This window comes from Phoca vitulina, unplaced genomic scaffold (assembly GCF_004348235.1).
Source record: "Phoca vitulina isolate PV1807 unplaced genomic scaffold, GSC_HSeal_1.0 scaffold8, whole genome shotgun sequence".
NCBI lineage: Eukaryota > Metazoa > Chordata > Mammalia > Carnivora > Phocidae > Phoca > Phoca vitulina.
The window spans coordinates 43,985,738-44,006,413 of record NW_022589711.1 but is presented as its reverse complement, the minus strand read 5'-3'; the positions used below and the strand labels follow the sequence as shown (position 1 = coordinate 44,006,413).

At 38.9% G+C, this 20,676-nt stretch overlaps 1 protein-coding gene across 2 annotated transcripts in view; it reads right to left on the bottom strand.

The window, feature by feature from the left end:
* Nucleotides 1-5,047: 5,047 nt before the first annotated feature.
* CD86 (CD86 molecule) overlaps nucleotides 5,048-20,676 on the bottom strand; it is a 66,943-nt gene continuing 51,314 nt past the window's right edge. The window contains exons 5-7 of one of the 2 annotated variants that reach the window (XM_032406658.1): nucleotides 18,496-18,648; nucleotides 8,843-8,888; nucleotides 5,048-6,743 (exon numbers count right to left, since the gene is read on the bottom strand). In XM_032406658.1, the coding sequence (XP_032262549.1) occupies nucleotides 6,650-6,743; nucleotides 8,843-8,888; nucleotides 18,496-18,648 (293 nt within the window). In that variant the 3' untranslated portion in view covers nucleotides 5,048-6,649. The remainder of the gene's footprint in view (nucleotides 6,744-8,842; nucleotides 8,889-18,495; nucleotides 18,649-20,676) is intronic. The other variant, XM_032406659.1, reaches the window with a different exon arrangement.

Below are 20,676 nucleotides of genomic sequence, written 5' to 3'. Positions count from 1 at the left end.
ACAAGGCAGTGATCACCAAGACAGCATGGTACTGGCACAAAAACAGACATATAGACAAATGGAACAGAATAGAGAGCCAGATATGGACCCTCAACTCTATGGTCAAATAATCTTCAACAAAGCAGGAAAAAATATGCAATGGAAAAAAGACAGTCTCTTCAATAAATGGTGCTGGGAAAATTGGACAGCTATATACAGAAGAATGAAACTCGACCATTCTCTAACACCATATACAAAGATAAACTCAAAATGGATGAAAGACCTCAATGTGAGACAGGAATCCATCAAAATCCTAGAGGAGAACATAGGCAGTAACCTCTTCAACATCGGCCACAGCAACTTCTTTCAAGACACATCTCCAAAGGCAAGTGAAACAAAAGCAAAAATGAACTTTTGGGACTTCATCAAGATAAAAAGCTTCTGCACAGCAAAGGAAACAGTCAACAAAACAAAGAGGCAACCCACAGAATGGGAGAAGATATTTGCAAATGACACTACAGACAAAGGGCTGATACCCAAGACCTATAAAGAACTTCTCAAACTCAACACCCAAAAAAACAAATAAGTCAAAAAAAAATGGGCAGAAGACATGAACAGACACTTCTCCAAAGAAGACACACAAATGGCTAACAGACACATGAAAAAGTGTTCATCATCATTAGCCATCAGGGAAATTCAAATCCAAACCACATTAAGATACTGCCTTACACCAGTTAGAATGGCAAAAATTGACACGGCAAGAAACAACAAATGTTGGAAAGGTTGTAGAGAAAGGGGAACCCTCTTACACTATTGGTGGGAATGTAAGTTGGTACAGCCACTTTGGAAAACAGTGTGGAGGTGCCTCAAAAAATTAAAAATAGAGCTACCTTATGACCCAGCAATTGCACTACTGGGTATTTACCCCAGAGACACAGATGTAGTGAAAAGAAGGGCCATATGCACCCCAATGTTCATAGCAGCAATGTCCGCAATAGCCAAATGGTGGAAAGAGCTGAGATGCCCTTCAACAGATGAATGGATAAAGAAGATGTGGTCCATATATACAATGGAATATTACTCAGCCATCAGAAAGGTTGAATACCCAACTTTTACATCAACATGGATGGAACTGGAGAAGATTATGCTAAGAAGAAATAAGCCAAGCAGAGAAAGTCATGATCATATGGTTTCACTTATTTGTGGAACATAAGGAATAGCATGGAGGACATTAGGAGAAGGAAGGAAAAATTAAGGGGGGGAAATCGGAGGGGGAGACGAACCATGAGAGACTATGGACTCCGAGAAACCTACTGAGGGTTCTAAGGGGAGGGGGTGGGGGGATGGGTTAGCCCGGTGATGGGTATTAAGGAGGGCACGTACTGCATGGAGCACTGGGTGTTATATGAAAACAGTGAATCATGGAACACTACATCAAAAACTAATGATGTATTGTATGGTGACTAACATAACATAATAAAATAAAATAAAATAAAATAAAATAAAATAAAATAAAATAAAATAGAATACAACAGAAAGGTTGGAAGATAAACTTGAGGAAATCTTTAAGAAATAGAACAAAAGATAAAAAGATGGAAAAGAGGAGAGAAAGATAAGAAAATGGGAGGATCGGTCTAGGAGATCCAACATTGGAATCCATATCCTAGAATGAGAGATCAGTAAAATAGAGGAGAAAAATTAATCAATGATATTATTCAGGAAAATTTCCCTAGAGTGAAGGACATGCATTTTCAAATACAAAAGGCTACCTCAGTGTAAATCACAGTAGATGAATAGGCATTTCATTACAAAATTTAGGAACACTGGACATAGAGAGATCTTAAAAGCTTCCACAGAAAAAGATAAGGAATCAGAATTTCTATAGCTTTCTCAAGAACAACACTGGAAACTAAAACAGTGGAAATAATTTCCAATCCAAAATTCCATATCAAGGCAAATGATTAAGTGGGAAGTAGGATAAAGACATTCTCAGATACACAAAATCTTATTAAATTAATTTCCCATATATCCTTTCTCAGAAAGCTACTGGCATATATGTACCACCAAAGTGAGGGAGTAAATCACAAAAGACAAAAAATGATACACAGGAAATGGGAGATCCAGTTCAGGGTGACTATTGTAGACCAGACCAAGGGTGTAACTTGTTCAAATTGGAGCAGGCTAAAAAATTTGTGTCTAAAGGGATGCCTGGGTGGCTCAGTTGGTTAAGCATCTGACTCTTGGTTTCCACTCAGGTCATGATCTCAGGGTCGTGAAATTGAGCCCCATGTTGGGCTCCTGTGCTGGGTGTGGAACCTGCTTGAGATTCTCTCTCTCCCTCTGCCCCTTACCTCCCCCAACTGCTTGCACATGTTCTCTCTTAAAAAAAAAATTGTGCCTAAGGATAGTGCAGGACTCCATATCTGTAAGTATTTTTTCTTATGGAGTGAACAGGCAGACATGGTGAAAGCCAATGGAATCTCACTTTTATTATAAGATCCACAATAATGCTGGTATATGGATGAGACTGAAAACTGATACAGTAATATGTTTTTAATATGAAGGATTATACTGAAGGCTGGTTTCTTTCTTAATCGTCTTAGCAGAAGTCTTATGTTTAGGCTGTTTACTTAGGTGTAGAATAAAACCAAATCTACCTGAATAAGGGGAAAAATATGTGCACACACATGCACACCTACATTTATGTATGTATATGTATATACGTATGTACACTATTTTCATGTATGTATATGTACACATACACACACACACACACACACACATAGGCATAGTGTGTCTACGGAAAGATATGTAAGAACCTGGAGATCATAGTTGTCTCTATGTGGCTAGGGAAAAGGAATGTGAGGAGACCTTTTTTCACTATTTATCTTCTTGTTCGTTTCGATGTTTTGGACAGAATGCAGGATAAGAAGGACAATAGACTGGGATCAGTTGGGTAGTGATTGTCATGCTCTTGGATTGAGGAAATAAGGACCTGAATGAGAAAAGAAAGGGTGGTCTCTGAAGTCAGAGAAATATTTGCTTGGTCTTGTGATAACCAAGTGTGGCAGGGAGGTGGGTGGCAGTGGGTACTGAGGGAAAGGTTGTAGAGCAGTAGTCAGAGATGACCCTTTGCTTTCTAGCCCAGGTTAACAAATGTGAGACCACTGAGTGGATTAAACTGGCTTCAGAATGGCAGAGGGAGGAGGGTGGATTGCAAAAGAGTAAATGGTAGGGGTGGAGGGGGAGGAGATGGAGGCAGCCGTTGTAGTTTGCTTTCCCTCTGAGCAAAAACTCATTTTTTTTTTTTTTCCCCCCCCCCCTTTTTTTTTTTGGTTTGCCAGTTTTTCTTTAATGATGAATAGAAAAGTTTTTCACATCTAAACTTGCATGGCAAATAGTTTCTTCCTAAATTCATTGTCTCAAAATCCATTTAGTTATTCTACCCTTTGGGGAGGGTGGGGGAAACATGATTAAAATTTCCCCATCTATGCAAGTTTTACTGTGTTCTTTTTTAAATTTAGATTCAATTAATTACCATATAATGTATTATTGGTTTCAGAGGTAGAGGTCAGTGATTCATCAGTCTTATATAATACCCAGTGCTCATTACATCACGTGCCAAAAACTCATTTCTGCTGATCGATCATATCATGTGCCTTATCATCCACAGCTTCTGGCCTTATGAGATGATGGAATGGCTTCTGGAAAACTCAGTGATGAATCCTCTGGAGGCACCGCCTCGGAGGGCTGTTAGTGCAGGATGTGGTGTAGGCACTCAACCTACAACCAGCCAAAGTGTTATCTCTTCTATGGCTGGGAAACAAAGGGGTAGAAAGAGTGATGCTTTGCAAAATTTTCCCCAGCTCTGTCACTTATTAAGTTAGTGACCTTGGGTTAATTGCTTTGACCTGTCCATGTCTAGGTTTCCTCATCAGCAAAATGGTCATACTATCCACATACCTACATCACAGGGTCATTGTGAGGAATAAATGGGATAATGAGTTTAACAGTTTAGAAGAGTCCCTGATACAAGGTGAGTACCAGGAATGTTAACTAGTACTATTATATTTACTGACCTCTTAACTTTTCTTGGCTTTTCTTTCCCCAGATTTGGAACATCGAAAATCTGGAGAATTTAACATACAAAGGAGGGATGTTTTCACCAGAGGGCACATTAATGCTTCATTCAATATTTGAACAAATAGCTTTGAGGTACTGTTAGGTGCCCAGGATTCATTGGTTAAGAAATTAGACATATTGTTGCCCTCACAGAGCCTGGAATTTTCTTTCTTCCAGATTTTTCCTGGGTCTTCTCACATGCCATATATATATATATGCTACATGTAGCAATATATGCTAAGTGCATGCTATATGCTAAGTGTATATATATATTCATTTATTTATTTTTAGTTGAGGTAAAATAGGCACATAACATTGTACTAATTTTAGGTGTACAACATAATAATTTGAAACATAATAATTTGATATATGTATATATTGTGAAATGATTGACACAATAAGTTTTATTAACATCTATCACCACACATAGGTACAAACTTTTTCTTTCTTGTGATGAGAACTTTTAAGATTTACTCTCTTGGCAACTTTAGAAATATACAATATAGTTATAGGCATTCATTTTGTAATCAAGGTATTTTAAGGAATATTTTACATTAAGTTTTTGTTTAATGTACATATGAGCACATAATTTAAAATTACAGAATATAAAAAGTTACAAACTGAAAAGTAAGTATCGTTTTCCTAACTCCAAATTTCCCAGTTGTCCTCAGAAAGGACCTCCTTTGCTTGATATTTTTATGTCTCATAACTGAGATAAACATTTAGAATTATATAAGCCCCCCTTTCTTATATAATGGCTAAGAGAAAAGGGAAGAGGAGAGGGTTTAGGATGAGTCAGAGGACTCTAGCCAAGGTGACTGGAGAATGAGGCTTCCATGGAGACATTAAGAGGGAGGAAACACATTAGGAGGACAGAGGAAGTAATGTCGGGCTACGAGAGTTGAGTAGTACTGTTGAAGTAAAGCAGAAAATGGAGACTTTTAAATCAATTTAAGAAAAATTTATTAAGAGCTCACTGTATAAAACATGTTAGGAACCAACAAGATGCCTCAGCCTAATGAAGGCAGAGGCAGGGCACAACACACAAATGGTAATATTACAAGGCAAGCATGGCTAGCACAGCTGTCTACAATCTTCTAGGTTCCTTTATGTAGAATAAGAAGAAATATTTCTGTGCGTTGGGCCTCCCAAAGTTCTGTCTCGGTTTGGACTGAGGCTGCTCTGTCCATTAGTGATGCTGCCTTAGAGCCAGGGTCACCTAACTCATTTCTACTGGGCTAGCATAGCCCTCTTGTGCATCCAGTTTTCCCATCGTTGAGAATGACATAGACAGTATCAGACACAAATTTGCGAGCCCTGCTCTGAACCAGCTGATCCCTTCCTAGGACACCTGCCAACTATGTTGGCCTCTGGATGATTTGCATCTTGGTCCTCCTAATTCCACTCTAGCTCCTTCTTTCTCAGCCATGAGTTGAAAGAGTCCTAAGCCTCCTTCCGTTTATCCCATTATCAAGATGATAGCTCTCCCTCCCAGCTCTGCCTCCAGCCAGATGGAGCATCACGATAACTTGAGTATTATCCAGACTTCTCACCAACCACCAGGGAAGGTGCTGTCTGTCTGAAGTTCTTTTGGACAGTCTGTTCACCTTTTGCTTGCTAGAGGGCTGGACAGATAGGACATTCATGTGCATCTCTGTCGGTCAAGAGCTTTCCCTTTTTTTTCTTTCTCTCTTTTGAGTATTGTGATCTCTCATATTGGCTCTTGAACAATTGCCCTGGGCCATCATCTCAGTCACTTACTTCAAGAAGAGAAGTAGGGTTCACAGTGCATAGTGCTTTCCTGCTTTACACAGTGCTCTCTGCTAAGGCTTATCAATAGCTTGTTGGGCAGGTGGATCCTCCTCAGATTAGCAGCAGCCCAGATTGAAGTGGCTCCAGGATTCAGAGCTGGTTCTATCTCCATCATTCCTAATTTTCCAAATTTTGAGTTGGTCTGCTCATTGTTGTCAGCACACCAAGCCACCATTTTCCTACTGACCCTCACAGAGAAGTGGGTAAATTTTCTCAGGGCATAGTAATTACATTATTATAGTACACATCTCTTTATGTTTCAAAATATTAATAACAGCACTATAAAGCCATAACATACATAACTCCCACCCAGACTGAAGAGGTAGTCACAAATACACAAGATGGAATGAGGCACTGTTTTAGAATTAAGCATAGATAAAAGCCATTATTCCAGTAATTGGGAGTTCTACATAAAACACAATTTATAGAATTAAGAAAAGAAGGCTGAATCTGAAACAGGAGGTGTTAGTCTTAAACATCAGTCCTGAGCCAGGAACCAGTCAGGTGAGCTTGGCCTACAAGTGTGCTCCAAAATGAAAAGAAGCAGTTAAAATCTGTTCCTGGCATAGGGAGCAGAACTGGCATTATAGGGAGGTCATCTCACTTACAAGGAATCCTGGAGCCCCTGCTATTATTAATGGTAATAATAATATTAATGGACAAGAAAAAATGTAAGCCAAAATTTGAAAGCGAAGGCATATAAACAATGGATGGTAATGTGGATTTTACTCTTTAATTAAAAATGTGTAGTACTTTTGTCGCCTGAAGTTGTCTTCGAAATGTTAACACACTGAGCTTCATCAGATCTTTCAGGTACATGGTATTGTACTCTGGAAAAACAACAACAGAAAAGGAATTGGGTGACGTTTTGCAATAGAGCCACTTTCTTTTTCTAGATTTCAGTGATAGGGCAGAATACAGGGAGCCATTGAAATAGCAATAAGGAGAAACAAACTGTTGAAGAGAGAGGTGGAGATGTGCTGTTCATGCTTCCTTCAATTAACTACCCTTTATTTTTGACTGGACCTGCCCCTGCCATATGTTGATTACTTGCTGCCTTCTCCCTGCAGGACCATACCTGAACTGAGTCTAAGAGGGCAGGCAAGATCTCAGTACCTGCGCTCACCATCCAGGATTCCTAGACTCACAGCAGCGTGCGTATTTGGGTAGATGCTGGGCACTCTGGGGCTGTTGACCCTGGGCTTATGACAGTATCTTTGTGACCAGGCTTTTGACTTAGGATTGCCTGACCCTATGACTGTGTGGCCAGAGCCCTGATATTCTTGAGAGCCCTGTTCCTCGGGGAAGATGGAGATACAGATAATCTGATTTCATCATGTTGTGAAACAACTGTCACCAGGAATCTTTATGTATTCCTTCATGCATACATTCATTCTTTCAACAAATATTTATTACAATAACCAAGGTATGGAAACAACCTAAGTGTCCATTGATAGATGAATGGATAAAGAAATTGTGGTATATACATATAATGGAATATGATTCAGCCATAAAAATGAATGAGATTTTGCCATTTGTGACATCATGGAAGGACCTTGAAAGCATTATGATAAGGGAAGTAAGTCAGACAGAGACAAACACTGTATGATCTCTCTTATATGTGGAATCTAAAAATAAATAATAAAAAACCCACCTCATAGACACAGAGAGGAGATTGGTGGTTGCCAGAAGTGGGGGGTGAGGGGTGGGAGAATGGGTGAAATTTTTTTGTTTTTAGTTTGAATAAACTGAATTTAAAAACAACTGAAAACTTGAACTCTTAAAAAAAGCACCTCACCACATTTTGTCTTCTATAGCCCCTAGTATGTGGACAAAAGAGAATATAAAGAAAAGGATATACACATTTCCCCTGGGCCATATTTAGGGTTGCTTATTTGGATTTGATTAGGTAAAGAATCTGGAAAGTAAGCAAATAAATGAAAAATAAATAAAAATCAAACAAATTATAATATTGCTAGCTGAAAGCAAATGTAAGAGAAGCTAAACCCTGATGAATAGCATTTACGTTTCCATGAAACTCTTTTCCAACATGTTATATATTTATCAAACCATGACAGTGTAAATTTTATGAATAAGTCCTATTATCTGTAAACCAGTAGATGCCATTAAATTATAACTACAGAAAATTGTTAGTATTATAAAAAGGCTATTTTCTATGAATTAAAAAATATCTGCTGCTACAATTTCACAATAGAAAAAAACTTTATTGAGCACCTACTATATGCCAGGCACTGTGTTAGGTGCTGGCAATACAAAGATAAGCTTAACTGATATGATCTCTACTCTCTATCAAGTTTGGTATAGTTCATAGTTTAATAACATTATTACACAAAAATGTAAGTATTACCTGGTGTTATGAAGAAAAAGCATAGGGATCCATATGACACGATAACAGACTAACATACTCTAAGAAAGGGTTGGTTTTTTGTAGAAGTGCAGCTTGAACCAAGATCTGAAGAATGAGGTAAAGAAGTGGCAGAAGAACATTCCAAGCAGAGGACACAGCAGGTGCAAAGACACTGACGCTAAAGGGAACATGTTATCACTCCTCACTTATTTATTTATTCATTCCACACATGTAGGATTCCCACTAGTCCAGGCACCATGATAGGTACTGGGGTTACCATGGTGAATAATATAAAGCTCATGCACATGACACAGACCCTTTTGGTATTAATTTTTTACTTTACCTTGACTCAGCTTGCCGTGCCCCTTGAGCATTGTGCATTGGACATCCTGCCATCCATTTATAGCTAGAATATTTCCTTCCAGATACTAACTTTCCTTTTCCTCTCCATTAGTTCATGTTTGCTGAGGTCTCAGCATGCCTCAGACTTAACTGATGGTGAAGTTATAAATCCGCTGGAGATGGTACCTCTTTCAGCAATGTTGGAAGGTCAGGACTCACCTTTTCTTGGTCTGTTCACTCTCTTTTCTCTCTACTTTGTTGGTTTCTGAAAGAGACCAAAACAACTTCAGAAAATGTATTGCCTGCAGATACTAAAAGAGGGAAAGTTTGAAGAGAATCCCAAGTCCTAGGACTCAGAGAGAAATCACTGTGTCCTTTTATGTGGAAATAGATGCTTATTTGATGCAACTGAGGAGTTTTTTTTGCATCCAAAAAGCAAATGCCTTCCTTTATTCACTGTGCCTTAAGTTCTAATGTTGGAAATAGGTTTTTCACTTACAGCTCTATTCTTTACTAAAATAAAAATACTGCTGGGAGGGGTAACAAACTTAGTTTTAGCAATCATTTAGTGATTGGAAAAGTTTTCAATCCTTTTCTGAAAGTAAGGTTTAGAAGGAGGAAGAAAAGGAAACCTTGGAGATGTTGATGCCTAAATGGATGAGTCTGCTGGTACATACCAGTGTGGCATGGATGGGCCCAAGTGGGAAATCTCTAACTAGCTAGACCTCCCAAAGCCTGAGTTGCTGTTGGAATGGGCTTAGCACTGTTGCAACTTGGGGTTTAAATTCCTCTCAGTTGACTGTTGTGATAGTGCTTTTGGGCACTTGCAGCAGGGGTTGTTAACCTGGGTATCCATGTAGGACTTTAGGGAGTGAAACAACACCCTTGATGGTTTTGAACACTTCTTATCATTGGCCGTTCTCAGGTGTGTGCACATGTGTGTGTGTGTGTTTAAAAATAATCAGCTTTATTGAGGTATAATTAATACACAATAAAATCCAATAATTTTCTGTACAGATTTTGGTGAGTTTAGCAAATGTATACACTCATGTAACTACCACCATCACCAAGGTATAGAACATTTATATAAGCCCCAAAAGTTCCCTCCTGCCCCCTCTCAGTCAGTATCTTTCCCCTACCCCACCCCCTGATAACTACTGATCTGGTTAATGTCACAATAGTTTTGCATTTTTGAGAACTTTAAATTCTAAATGATCATAAATATGTGGTCTTTGGTCTTTTTGTGCCTGGTGTCTTTCTCCTAGCATACTGCTTTTTTTTTTTTCACCATAGAGATACTTTAATGAAGTGTTTTAGAAAATTCTAAATGTTTCTGATTTATACAAGTTTAAAACCTATTGGTAACACAAAACAAGATACAACTATATTACAAATTTAGACAAAATGCTCAGAAAATGCACCATCTCCTATTATATTCTTCAGGGAAAATTTAGTTATTAATTTTATGTTTGATATTTGATATCCTAATGTAATTCTGGATTTAATATTTACAAAGAAAAATCATTTTTTTTTAAAGATTTTATTTATTTATTTGACAGAGACAGACACAGTGAGAGAGGGAACACAAGCAGTGGGAGTGAGAGAGGGAGAAGCAGGCTTCCTGCGGAGCATGGAGCCCGATGTGGGGCTTGATCCCAGGACCCTGGGATCATGACCTGAGCTGAAGGCAGACGCTTAACGACTGAGCCACCCAGGCGCCCCAAGAAAAATCATTTTGATTGATTGTCCTCTTCTAGGCTGGGTATCTCCAAAGGGCTAGTATCCAAGATCTATTTTAACTTATCAAACTCAACACCCAAAAGACAAATAATCCAGTCAAGAAATGGGCAGAAGACATGAACAGACATTTCTCTGAAGAAGACATACAAATGGCCAACAGACACTTGAAAAAATGCTCAACATCACTCATCATCAGGAAAATACAAATCAAAACCACAATGAGATACCACCTCACACCAGTCAGAATGGCTAAAATTAACAACACAGGAAAAAACAGATGTTGACAAGGAAGCAGAGAAAGGGGAACCCTCTTATACTGTTGGTGGGAATGCAAACTGGTGCAGCCATTCTTGAAAACAGTATAGAGGTAGCATACTGCTTTTGAAATTCATCCATGTTGTTGCATGTTACTAGTAGTCTATTCTTTTCTATAGCTCAGCAGTATTTCCTTGTATGAATGTACCACCATTTGTTTATCCATTCATCAACTGAGGAAAATTTAGGATGCCAGACTTTAAGTATTATGAAGAAAGCTGCTATGAACTTTTGTGTGTGTTTTTGTGAGGACATATGTTTTTATCTCTCATGGGAAAATATCTAAGATTGCTGGGTTGTGCAGCAGTACATGAGAGTTTCAATTGTGTCACATCCTCTCCAGCACTTGATATTTACCAGTCCTTTTAATTTTAGTCATGTTAGTGGGTGTGTAGTGGTATCTCATTATAGCTTTAACTTGTATTTCCCTAATGACTAATGGTGTTGTGACTGTGGGACGGTGCTTATTGACCATTTGTGTATTTTCTTCTATGAAGTATGTGTTCAAATCTTTTGCTCCCAGCCTTTTGTTAAATGGATTGTCTTCTGTACTGGGTAGTAATATATAATTATATATTATGGATATAAGTCCTTTTGAGATATATATTTTGCAAACATTTTCTCCTAGTCTGTGGCTGGCTTGACTTTTAATTTTCTTAACAAAGTCAAAGGGCAAAAGTTTTTAATTTTGATGAAGTTCAGTTTATCAATTTTTACTTTTTATGCTATGCTTTGTGCTTACTGTGTCCTATCTAAGATCTGCTTAACCTAAGATCACAAAGATTTCTCCAATTTTTTTAAGTCTTTTAATTTTAGCTCTTGTTTTTAGGTCTATTGTCCATTTCAAGTTATTTTTTGTGTGTTGAGGTTCATATTTTTCCATGTGGATATCTAATTGTCCCAAAACCATTGTCAAAAAGACTATCTTTTTCTGCATGGAATTACCTTGGCTCCTCTCTCCAAATCAGTTGACCATGTGAGTTTACTTTTTGATTATCCATCTTGTTCCATTGGTTGGTATGTCTGTGCTTTCACCAATATCACACTGTCTTGATTACTATAGCTATATAGTAAAACTTGAAATAAGTTAGTATAAGTTGTCTGTGTTTGACCTTGTTTTTCAGAATTGTTTGGCAGTTGTATGTCTTTTGCATTTCCATAGAACTTTTAGAATTAGCTTTTTATTTACACTGAAGAGCCTGCCAGGATTTTGATTGGTATCTCACTGAATCCATAGATCAGTTTGGGCTGAATTGATATAATTTTTTTAAAAGATTTTATTTATTTATTTGAGAGAAAGAGAGAGAGAGAAGAAGAAGCAGGGGGGAGGGGCAGGGGGAGAGGGAGAAGCAACTCCCACTGAGCAGGGAACCTGAGAGCCAGACTCCGGGCTAGATCCCAGGACCCTGAGATCATGACTTGAGCTGAAGGCACTTAACAGACTGAGCCATCCAGGTGCCCCTGGGCTGAATTGATATCTTAATATGTACTCCTCAGATCCATGAACATGTTATAGTTCTCCATTTATTTAGGCCTACTTTAATTTCTGTCAATAGTGATGTCTTTTAGTTTTTAGTGTGTAGGTCTTTTACTTGTTTTTAAAAACTTACTCCCAAGCTTTTAATATTATTTGATGCTACTGTAAATGGTATTTAAAATTTTTTCAGTGTCCAAATTGTTTGTTGTGAGTATATAGAAATATAACTGATTTTGTTTTTTTTTAATTTGCAACTATTTTATTAGGAAGGAGGCTGAATATATATATATATATATATATATATATATATATATATATTTTATTATGTTCAGTTAGCCACTGTATAGTACAATTATCATATGGTTTCACTCATATATGGAACATAAGCAATAGCACGGAGGACCATAGGGGAAGGGAGGGAAATTCGAAGGGCTGAATATATTTTTGACTTTCCTAGCCATTTACTTAAGATATGCAAATTTCTTTTGTAAATGTGTTGCTTTTATATACTGGGATCTGTGTTTTTATTGTTTTGATCCCATTCTTTCAAGGAAAGAATGGCAATTTTTTCATGAAATATAACTGATTTTGATTTTGTGTATTGACCTTGTACCTGGAGACTTAGCTACATGCAATTAATTCTTTTTTTTTTAAGATTTTTTTTATTTATTTATATGACAGAGAGAGAGAGAGAGCACAAGCAGGGGGAGTGGCAGGCAGAGGCAGAGGGAGAAGCAGTCTCCCCGCTGAGCAGAGAGCCTGATGTGGGACTCAATCCTAGGACCCTGGGATCATGACCTGAGCCAAAGGCAAACACTCAACCGACTGAACCACCCAGGAGCCCACACAATTAGTTCTAATAGTTTTTTATGGATGCCTTAGGCTTTTCTACAAACATGGTCATGTTATCTGTAGAAAAAAAAAGTTTTGCTTCTTCCCTTCCAATATGTATGCCTTTTATTTTTTTCCTAGACTGTTGCACTGGCTAGGACCTCCAGTACAATGTTGAAGAAATGTAGTGAGAGTTCATTCTTGATCTTATGGGGAAAGCAGTCAGTCTTTTATCATTAAATATGATGCTAACTGAAGGATTTTGGTATATGTCCTTTGTCAGATTGAGGAAATTCCTCTATATTCCTACTTCTATGAGAGTTTTTCTTTCTTTTTTAAAATTATGAATGGATGTTAATTTTGCCAAATGCTTTTTTTTGTATCCGCTGACATGATTACATGTTTTTTCTTTTTGGTTTGCCAGTATGGTGAATTTTATTCGAGTTTTGTATATTGAACCTAGCTAATATTCCTGGAATAAACCCCACTTGATCGTGATGTATCATACTTTTAACAGATTGCTAGATTTTAGTTGGTAATTTTGTTAAGGAATTTGCCATCTATTTTCACAAGATATATGTATAGTGTTCTTTTCTTGTAATGTCTTTTTCCAGTTTTGGTATCAGGGCTCCCCCTACTTTTAGGGCAGCCTGGAAACTGACTTCAGGCAGTAAATTGGGGGCAATCATAGGGCTCACCTCATCTTTTTCCTTCTTTCAGGGGCTACAGTTTTCTACAGCTTATTGTCCAATGTCTGAAAACAGTTGTTTCATATTTTGTCTGATTTCTAGTTGTTTACAGTAGGAGGGACATTCCTATAGTAGTTAATCCTTCATGGGAGGAAGAAGTTTTTGTCTTCTACATAATTTTAAAAGAGCCTTAGCTGTTGGAAAACTCAGTCTTATTTCTTTACATCTTCTCATAACATTCATGCATTGAGATGCCCTTTGGAGCCACAGTTAAGTAAGATCTTTGTACCCTATGACAGCTGTTTGGATATTTGAAGAGAACACTTTTTCTTCTCCCCAAGACTTCTTTTCTGGCTATGCATTCTCAGTTACTTGAACTATTTCTTATTTGACTGACCTTCTAGATACTTTAAAATCTGGTTAAGTTCTATTTTTTTTCAAAGTTGTTCTTAAAAAATGCTTACTTATCAGGAAACGACAGATGTTGGCGGGGATGTGGAGAAAGGGGAACCCTCCTACACTGTTGGTGGGAATGCAAGCTGGTGCAGCCACTCTGGAAAACAGTATGGAGTTTCCTCAAAAAGTTGAAAATAGAGCTACCATACGACCCAGCAATTGCACTACTGGGTATTTACCCCAAAGACAGAAATGTAGGGATCTGAAGGGGTATGTGCACCCCGATGTTTATAGCAGCAATGTCCACAATAGCCAAACTATGGAAAGAGTCAAGATGTCCATCGACAGATGAATGGATAAAGAAGATGTGGTATATATATACAATGGGATATTATGCAGCCATCAAAAAGAATGAAATCTTGCCATTTGCAACAATGTGGGTGGAACTGGAGGGTATTATGCTGAGCGAAATAAGTCAATCAGAGAAAGACATGTATCATATGATCTCACTGATATGAGGAATTCTTAATCTCAAGAAACAAACTGAGGGTTGCTGGAGTGGTGGGGGGTGGGAGGGATGGGGTGGCTGGGTGATAGACATTGGGGAGGGTATGTGCTATGGTGAGTGCTATGAATTGTGTAAGACTGCTGAATCACAGACCTGTACCTCTGAAATGAATCATACATTGTATGTTAAAAAAAGAAGAAGATAGTAGGAAGGGAAAAATGAAGGGGGGAAAATCGGAGGGGGAGACGAACCATGAGAGACTATGGACTCTGAGAAACAAACTGAGGGTTCTAGAGGGGAGGGGGCTCGGGGGATGGGTAAGCCTGGTGATGGGTATTAAAGAGGGCACGTTCTGCATGGAGCACTGGGTGTTATATGCAAACAATGAATCATGGAACACTACATCAAAAACTAATGATGTAATGTATGGTGATTAACATAACATAATAAAATAAGAAAAAAAGTTCAGTGCAAAAAAAAAATGCTTACTTATAACTTAATATAGTATTTCAGATGTCTGTAGACCAACATAGAATATTTATATTGTCCTTTCATACCCATGACAAAATCATCACCATTTCAAAAAAAAAGTTTCTGTTTTAAAATGAAAGCAGACAATAAAAAAGCAGATTCTAAACTTGTGGATTTGATTACAAATTTAGCATTTTGAAGGCCAGATGTGATGATATCATCAACTTACAGTTTTTAAGTCCTGTGAAGGTTTCTGTCTAAATAGTGGTTAAAATTATTTATTTCAGAAAAGACACTTGCCCTTTAAGAAATCATTCCTGAAAGAGCAGAGACTCTTCCAGGTTTGGCAGAGGGCAGCAAACTGTAAAAACTGCTGGTTGGTAGGGCTCTATTACGTACAGATTTCAGTCACACAAGACCCAAATGAGGAAGTAAAACTTCAGGAGGAGCTATTTTAGTCTCTCTCCCCGATGGGTAAGTTGATAGGGTAACTTCTGATTGGGAAAAGACTGTAATTCAAGGTTACAATTGTTCATACCTAATCTGTCCTATTTGACAAATCAAAAAAGAGAAGAGAGATTAGAAACCAGCTAGAATAATGGTGGCATTTCCCTTTTATTCATTTAACAGCCTGAACAGAGTAAATGTGGATGGTTGGGGCATTGAAAAACTGTAATTACCAAACAAATACTAGAAAGGACTTTTGATGCCGAGTTAAGTTTGAGGGCTGCCTCCTCTGAGAAACGGATTAATAATGGACTAGGGGGAAGCTCCATTTTTGGAGAAATTCCTACTTGTTATCAGTAAGCTTGTGTCTCTGTGGATGGATCATGACTGCTTCCATGTCTGTTTTTTAGCAGAATTTAGTTCCTTGTGGTTGTATGACTGAGATCCCCATTTCCTTGCTGGCTCTCAGTTGAGGGCCAGTTGCAGATTCTGGAGGTCACCCACATTCTTTGTCTCATGGCCCCTTCCTCCATCTTCAAAGCTAACAATGGTGGGTTAAGTCTGTCTCAAGATGTGGATCTCTCGGGTGCCTGGGTGGCTCAGTTGGTTAAGCGACTGCCTTCGGCTCAGGTGATGATCCTGGAGTCCCGGGATCAAGTGCCGCATCGGACTCCCTGCTCGGCAGGAAGTCTGCTTCTCCCTCTGACCTTCCCCCCTCTCATGTGCTCTCTCTCTCTCACTCTCTCAAATAAATGAATAAATAAAATCTTTAAAAAAAAAAAAAAAAAGATGTGGCTCTCTCCTTCCATCTCATCTCTCTAACCCAGCCTGGGAAAGGTGCTCTGACTCATGTGATTAGATGGGGTTCACCTGGGTAATCCAGGAGAATCTCATCATCTTAAAGTCAGTACCTTAAGCACATATGCAAAGTCCCTTTTGCCATGTGAGATAACATATAATAGGTTCTGTGAATAAGAGGTGGACATCTTGTTGGGGGCATTATGCAGTCTATCATACAGAAAATGCCAGAAGTATCCACAAAGCAAGTGCAGACATTGCTGAATTACAGAACCCAAATTTACAAACATATCTACATGGCATGGTTACTTGGTACATCTTCTCCTCCAATGATATTAAGACTCTTCTCTTTGACCAAACTCACTAGCACAGGTGACCATCTGACCAAACTTTCCTAGCAATATTCTTTATCACATTCTTGTGGGGAGGAGGTCTTATGTTATAGTCTCTTGTTATAGTTTGCCTTTTACCACTCATAGCTTAATTTGACCATTTCCTATGCATACACAAGCTTCTTGAACCCCTTTTCGGCTTCTTTCATGTGTACACACACATCTTCTTTAACTCTCTTGTCTCCTGAATTTTTCTGATTGCCTCTTGGGGGAAGAAACATTCTTCCTCTCTTTTTCTCCACCCCTTATTCTTTGTTTCATTTGTAAGCTAATTATTCGAATTGAAAGCAAATTAGGAAACAGCTTATTTCCAAGCTGAAGGTGCTTCTGCATAGTTAGCTAATTCTAAATGGCAATGAGATTGAAAGAAACAGTTCATAATTCTCACCTTGAAAAGTCAAAGCTTCAATAAGCACAATATATCTGTACATCTGGCCCTGTGCTCTGCATTTTACACTTTTATATCATATAAAGCTATTATTATATCAGCACACCCCATGTTTTGGCAGTTTGAATATGACTCTACCATAAGCTTTCTATTCATTTCTTGAAATTGGATAATCAACTCCCCAATTTCTTGTTTTTAAAATATAGCAGGATGAAATGAGTGACTGCTAATGTCATCCATCTATTTTCTAGTGGATCTTAAAATCAGTACACTGAAATCTTAAATAAGATGCTGATCAGAAGCATTACTCATCTGGTGCTTTTTACCAAAGCGAGTAAGAAGGTTACCTTAATTATAAGCACCAACCAAACTTCTACTACAGCCATTACTGAGATGAAATCCAACCTTACCTTGCAACTTCGCCCAAACCAGCCTAAACCACAAAGGAGCATAAGATTATTATAAAGTCAGGGACCCCTTTGTCCCCCATTAAGCACAGTGCCACTTTTACAAAAGTCAATGAGGAGGCTGCTCAGTGCAGTACTATTTACAATAGCAAAACTATGGGAACAACCTAACTGTCCTAGAATGTGGAGTTGGTTAAATAAATTAAGGTGTAGCCACAAAATGGAATATCTCACAGCCATTTAAAATGTTGCTATAGAATGATAATTAGTGACACTGAAAATCTTCTTACTATGTTTAGTACAAATAAATTAGAAAACAGTACATATGATATTATCTAAACTGTGAAAAACAGTCTTTATAGTATTATTCCACTTATGGAAAATAACATAGATTCCAGAAAAATCTGTAAGATATAAACCAAAATCTTGTCTGTATAACCATTTCTTTCTTACTAGTGGAACTATAGATATTTTTTTTCAGCATATTTGGTAATGGGTATGTAATACTTGGTAATCAATAAAAGTTAATATTATTTTTAAAAAGTCAATGGGGAACAATTCATCCCACTTTTTTTCTCAGAAACCTAGACTTTTAGAGAAATGAAAGTAAATCTTATGGTCATCTAATCCTCCCCTTCCACCCCCCCAAGCTTCTCTGCTTGAACACTGCCAGGTCCATAGTCATTAACATTTAGAAGTATTTTCACGATTTTACTTCATTGAATTTTCACAGTAACTTCATGAAGTGAGGTAGCTAAAGCAGGGAATTATCAGTTTTGTCTGGAAACCGGAAGTACATTTGTAGACCTTAGATTAGAAATGTTGCCTCTCCTAGAAATTGAGAACAATGTTGAGTCCCATCTATACAGGCTCCAAACCCTGAGGGAAAACCTTTTCCTCCAACCACTTGCTGACTTTTTGCTAATCTGAGCTCAGCCAATGAGCTCCAGAAGGCAGCTGACCGCAGGTAGCTGCAAAATGGCAATCTGCAGAGGGGACAAGCACTGACTCACCACATTCATGAGAGGGGCCAGGCTGCTTCTTCTTCCTTTTCCTTAGTGTTAGAAAGAACACCAACACCATCCCACACAAAATGACCAACATTACAAGTAGAGCTGCAATCCAGAGGATGGGGTCTCGGGCAGGGGGGGGTTTCGTATGTGCATCTAGAAATGACCACAAGTTTTTAATCAGCCAGGAAGATCGACTATAAAAGGTTTATAATTACTGTTGTCTTCATTTACAAGTCAACAACTCCCCAGGGCTCTACTGCCAGAGGAGCCTGAAATCCACAATATGAGGCCATAGAAAGTCCCAGGCTTAGGGCCTTAGCAGCTTAGAACCAAGCCGGTGCTTCTGGCCAAAAGCCTGGACTAAGCTGCCTTCCCTTCCCAGAGGTGGGGATGACAATGACTATGATCTAGAAGAAGAAAGTCAACCTGGCCCTTAGTTCTGCATATGGGTATGGTACCCATGCTGAAACTTTGAATGCATAGTCATCTGTGCACCACCCTGCTTCCTCAGCCCATGTATAGCCAGGCCTGGAGTCCTGAAGTTTCCCATGTAATAATTTCTCCATCCACTGTCATCTCTAGATCAGGCTCCAGACACACCTCATTTGGACAAATATAACAGCTGCCTACCTCCAGTTTTGCTTATTTGTTTGTTTTTTCCACTGAGGCCACAGTGGAAGAAACAAGGCTTTCAGAATGTGTCTTTGATACATTTGATATCTCTTTGTGCCCTGAGGAATCAGGGTTAGAATCAGCTCCTGGGAGGTCAGGACTTTCTTCCTTGCCTGGAGACTTCTAAGTTTCCAGGAAGTTGAAAAATACACTTTGAGGGGAAAGCTTAGAACTGGCCCATTTTATAGACATTTATGGGACTCATTCTGATAGTTAATCTCAAATTCCAGGAAAATAATACCAGCTGACCTATTAGTTTATAGCTGCAATTTGTGGACACATACCCCATTCCTGGGACATTAGGAAAAGGAGTTGCTGCATTGCAAGCCATATTCAACACTTTTTGAGTCTGTCCTAGTTTTATCCCACTGGAGCCTGTTTAGCATTCCCAGTAAACGGGGGTTATACTTGATAAAATGGAGACTGCTACCTTTTGATACCCAAAAAGATTCCTTGATTCAGGGTCAACACTATCTCTGGTCAAGCCATAGAACAGGGATAGAGAGAGGCAAGCCCTGGCTTCCTGAGGCAGCTGGAGCTGAAATGTTTCTGAAGATGGTGGCAGCTGGGAAGGTTTGGGCAGTAGGTGAGGAAGAGCAGAAAGGGGGAGCCATGATGAAGCTACAGGAATGGCAAGGCCCTATTCATTTGTAGACTGTGGGAGCCATGGCAGAAGGCCCCAGGGCATGTAATGTGCAGTGGTGTTGCTGGCTCCAAACAGGTGCTGAGCCTCAGGGATAGCTTGAGAGAGGCTTCTTTTTTTTTGAGAGAGAGGCTTCTATTAGGCCAAGAGAGGCTACAGTAGAAGCAACCAGGCTTCTGTGCGGCCTGTTTACTGGGTTCTCAGAGGCAGAGATATGTCTTAGCGGAAGGAAATCAGTACCAAGAGAAGGGATTGGCCCACTGGTAAAGCTTACTGAGAGGGACTGGCTCCAGAGGCTGCCCATAAGAATGTGTCCGTAGACCAAGTTATGTTGGAACAATGAGACAGCAGGAGAAAGGAAGCAGCAAAGTTAGAGGATGAAGCAAGGAGTTGGATGGATGCCTTAGGAAAGGAAAAATCGAAGGGCCAGGATTGGAGAAGGGGCCAAGGTAAGCAGAAGGTAGATGTGTGGGAAGAGAGTGGTCAGGATCAGAAGAAGCAGTGATAGGGGCAGTGTGGGTGCAGAGTGCCTTTATTCCAGGAGAGAATCTTGCAGTTACTGCTCCTCAAAAGTGGGGTCTCAAACATGGATGCATTTTCCCCAGGGCAAAGCCAGGACTTTAAAATGTTAGACTTCTATTAGCAGACACTGCTTAGTTTCAACCCTTTCCTCCAGCTGGACTGGACCCTGTACTACACTGTCAACATGCCGCAAGAATTTCTGCTTCTTAGTCTTTCCTGACACATATGCCCACCCCCACCACCTGTGCCCATATCAAATACTGTTAATTGATTTTGGTCCTCTCACCTTCTAAGCCTGGATGCTGTCTGAGAATTTTTCTTTCTGTTCAGGAAACCATAAGTCT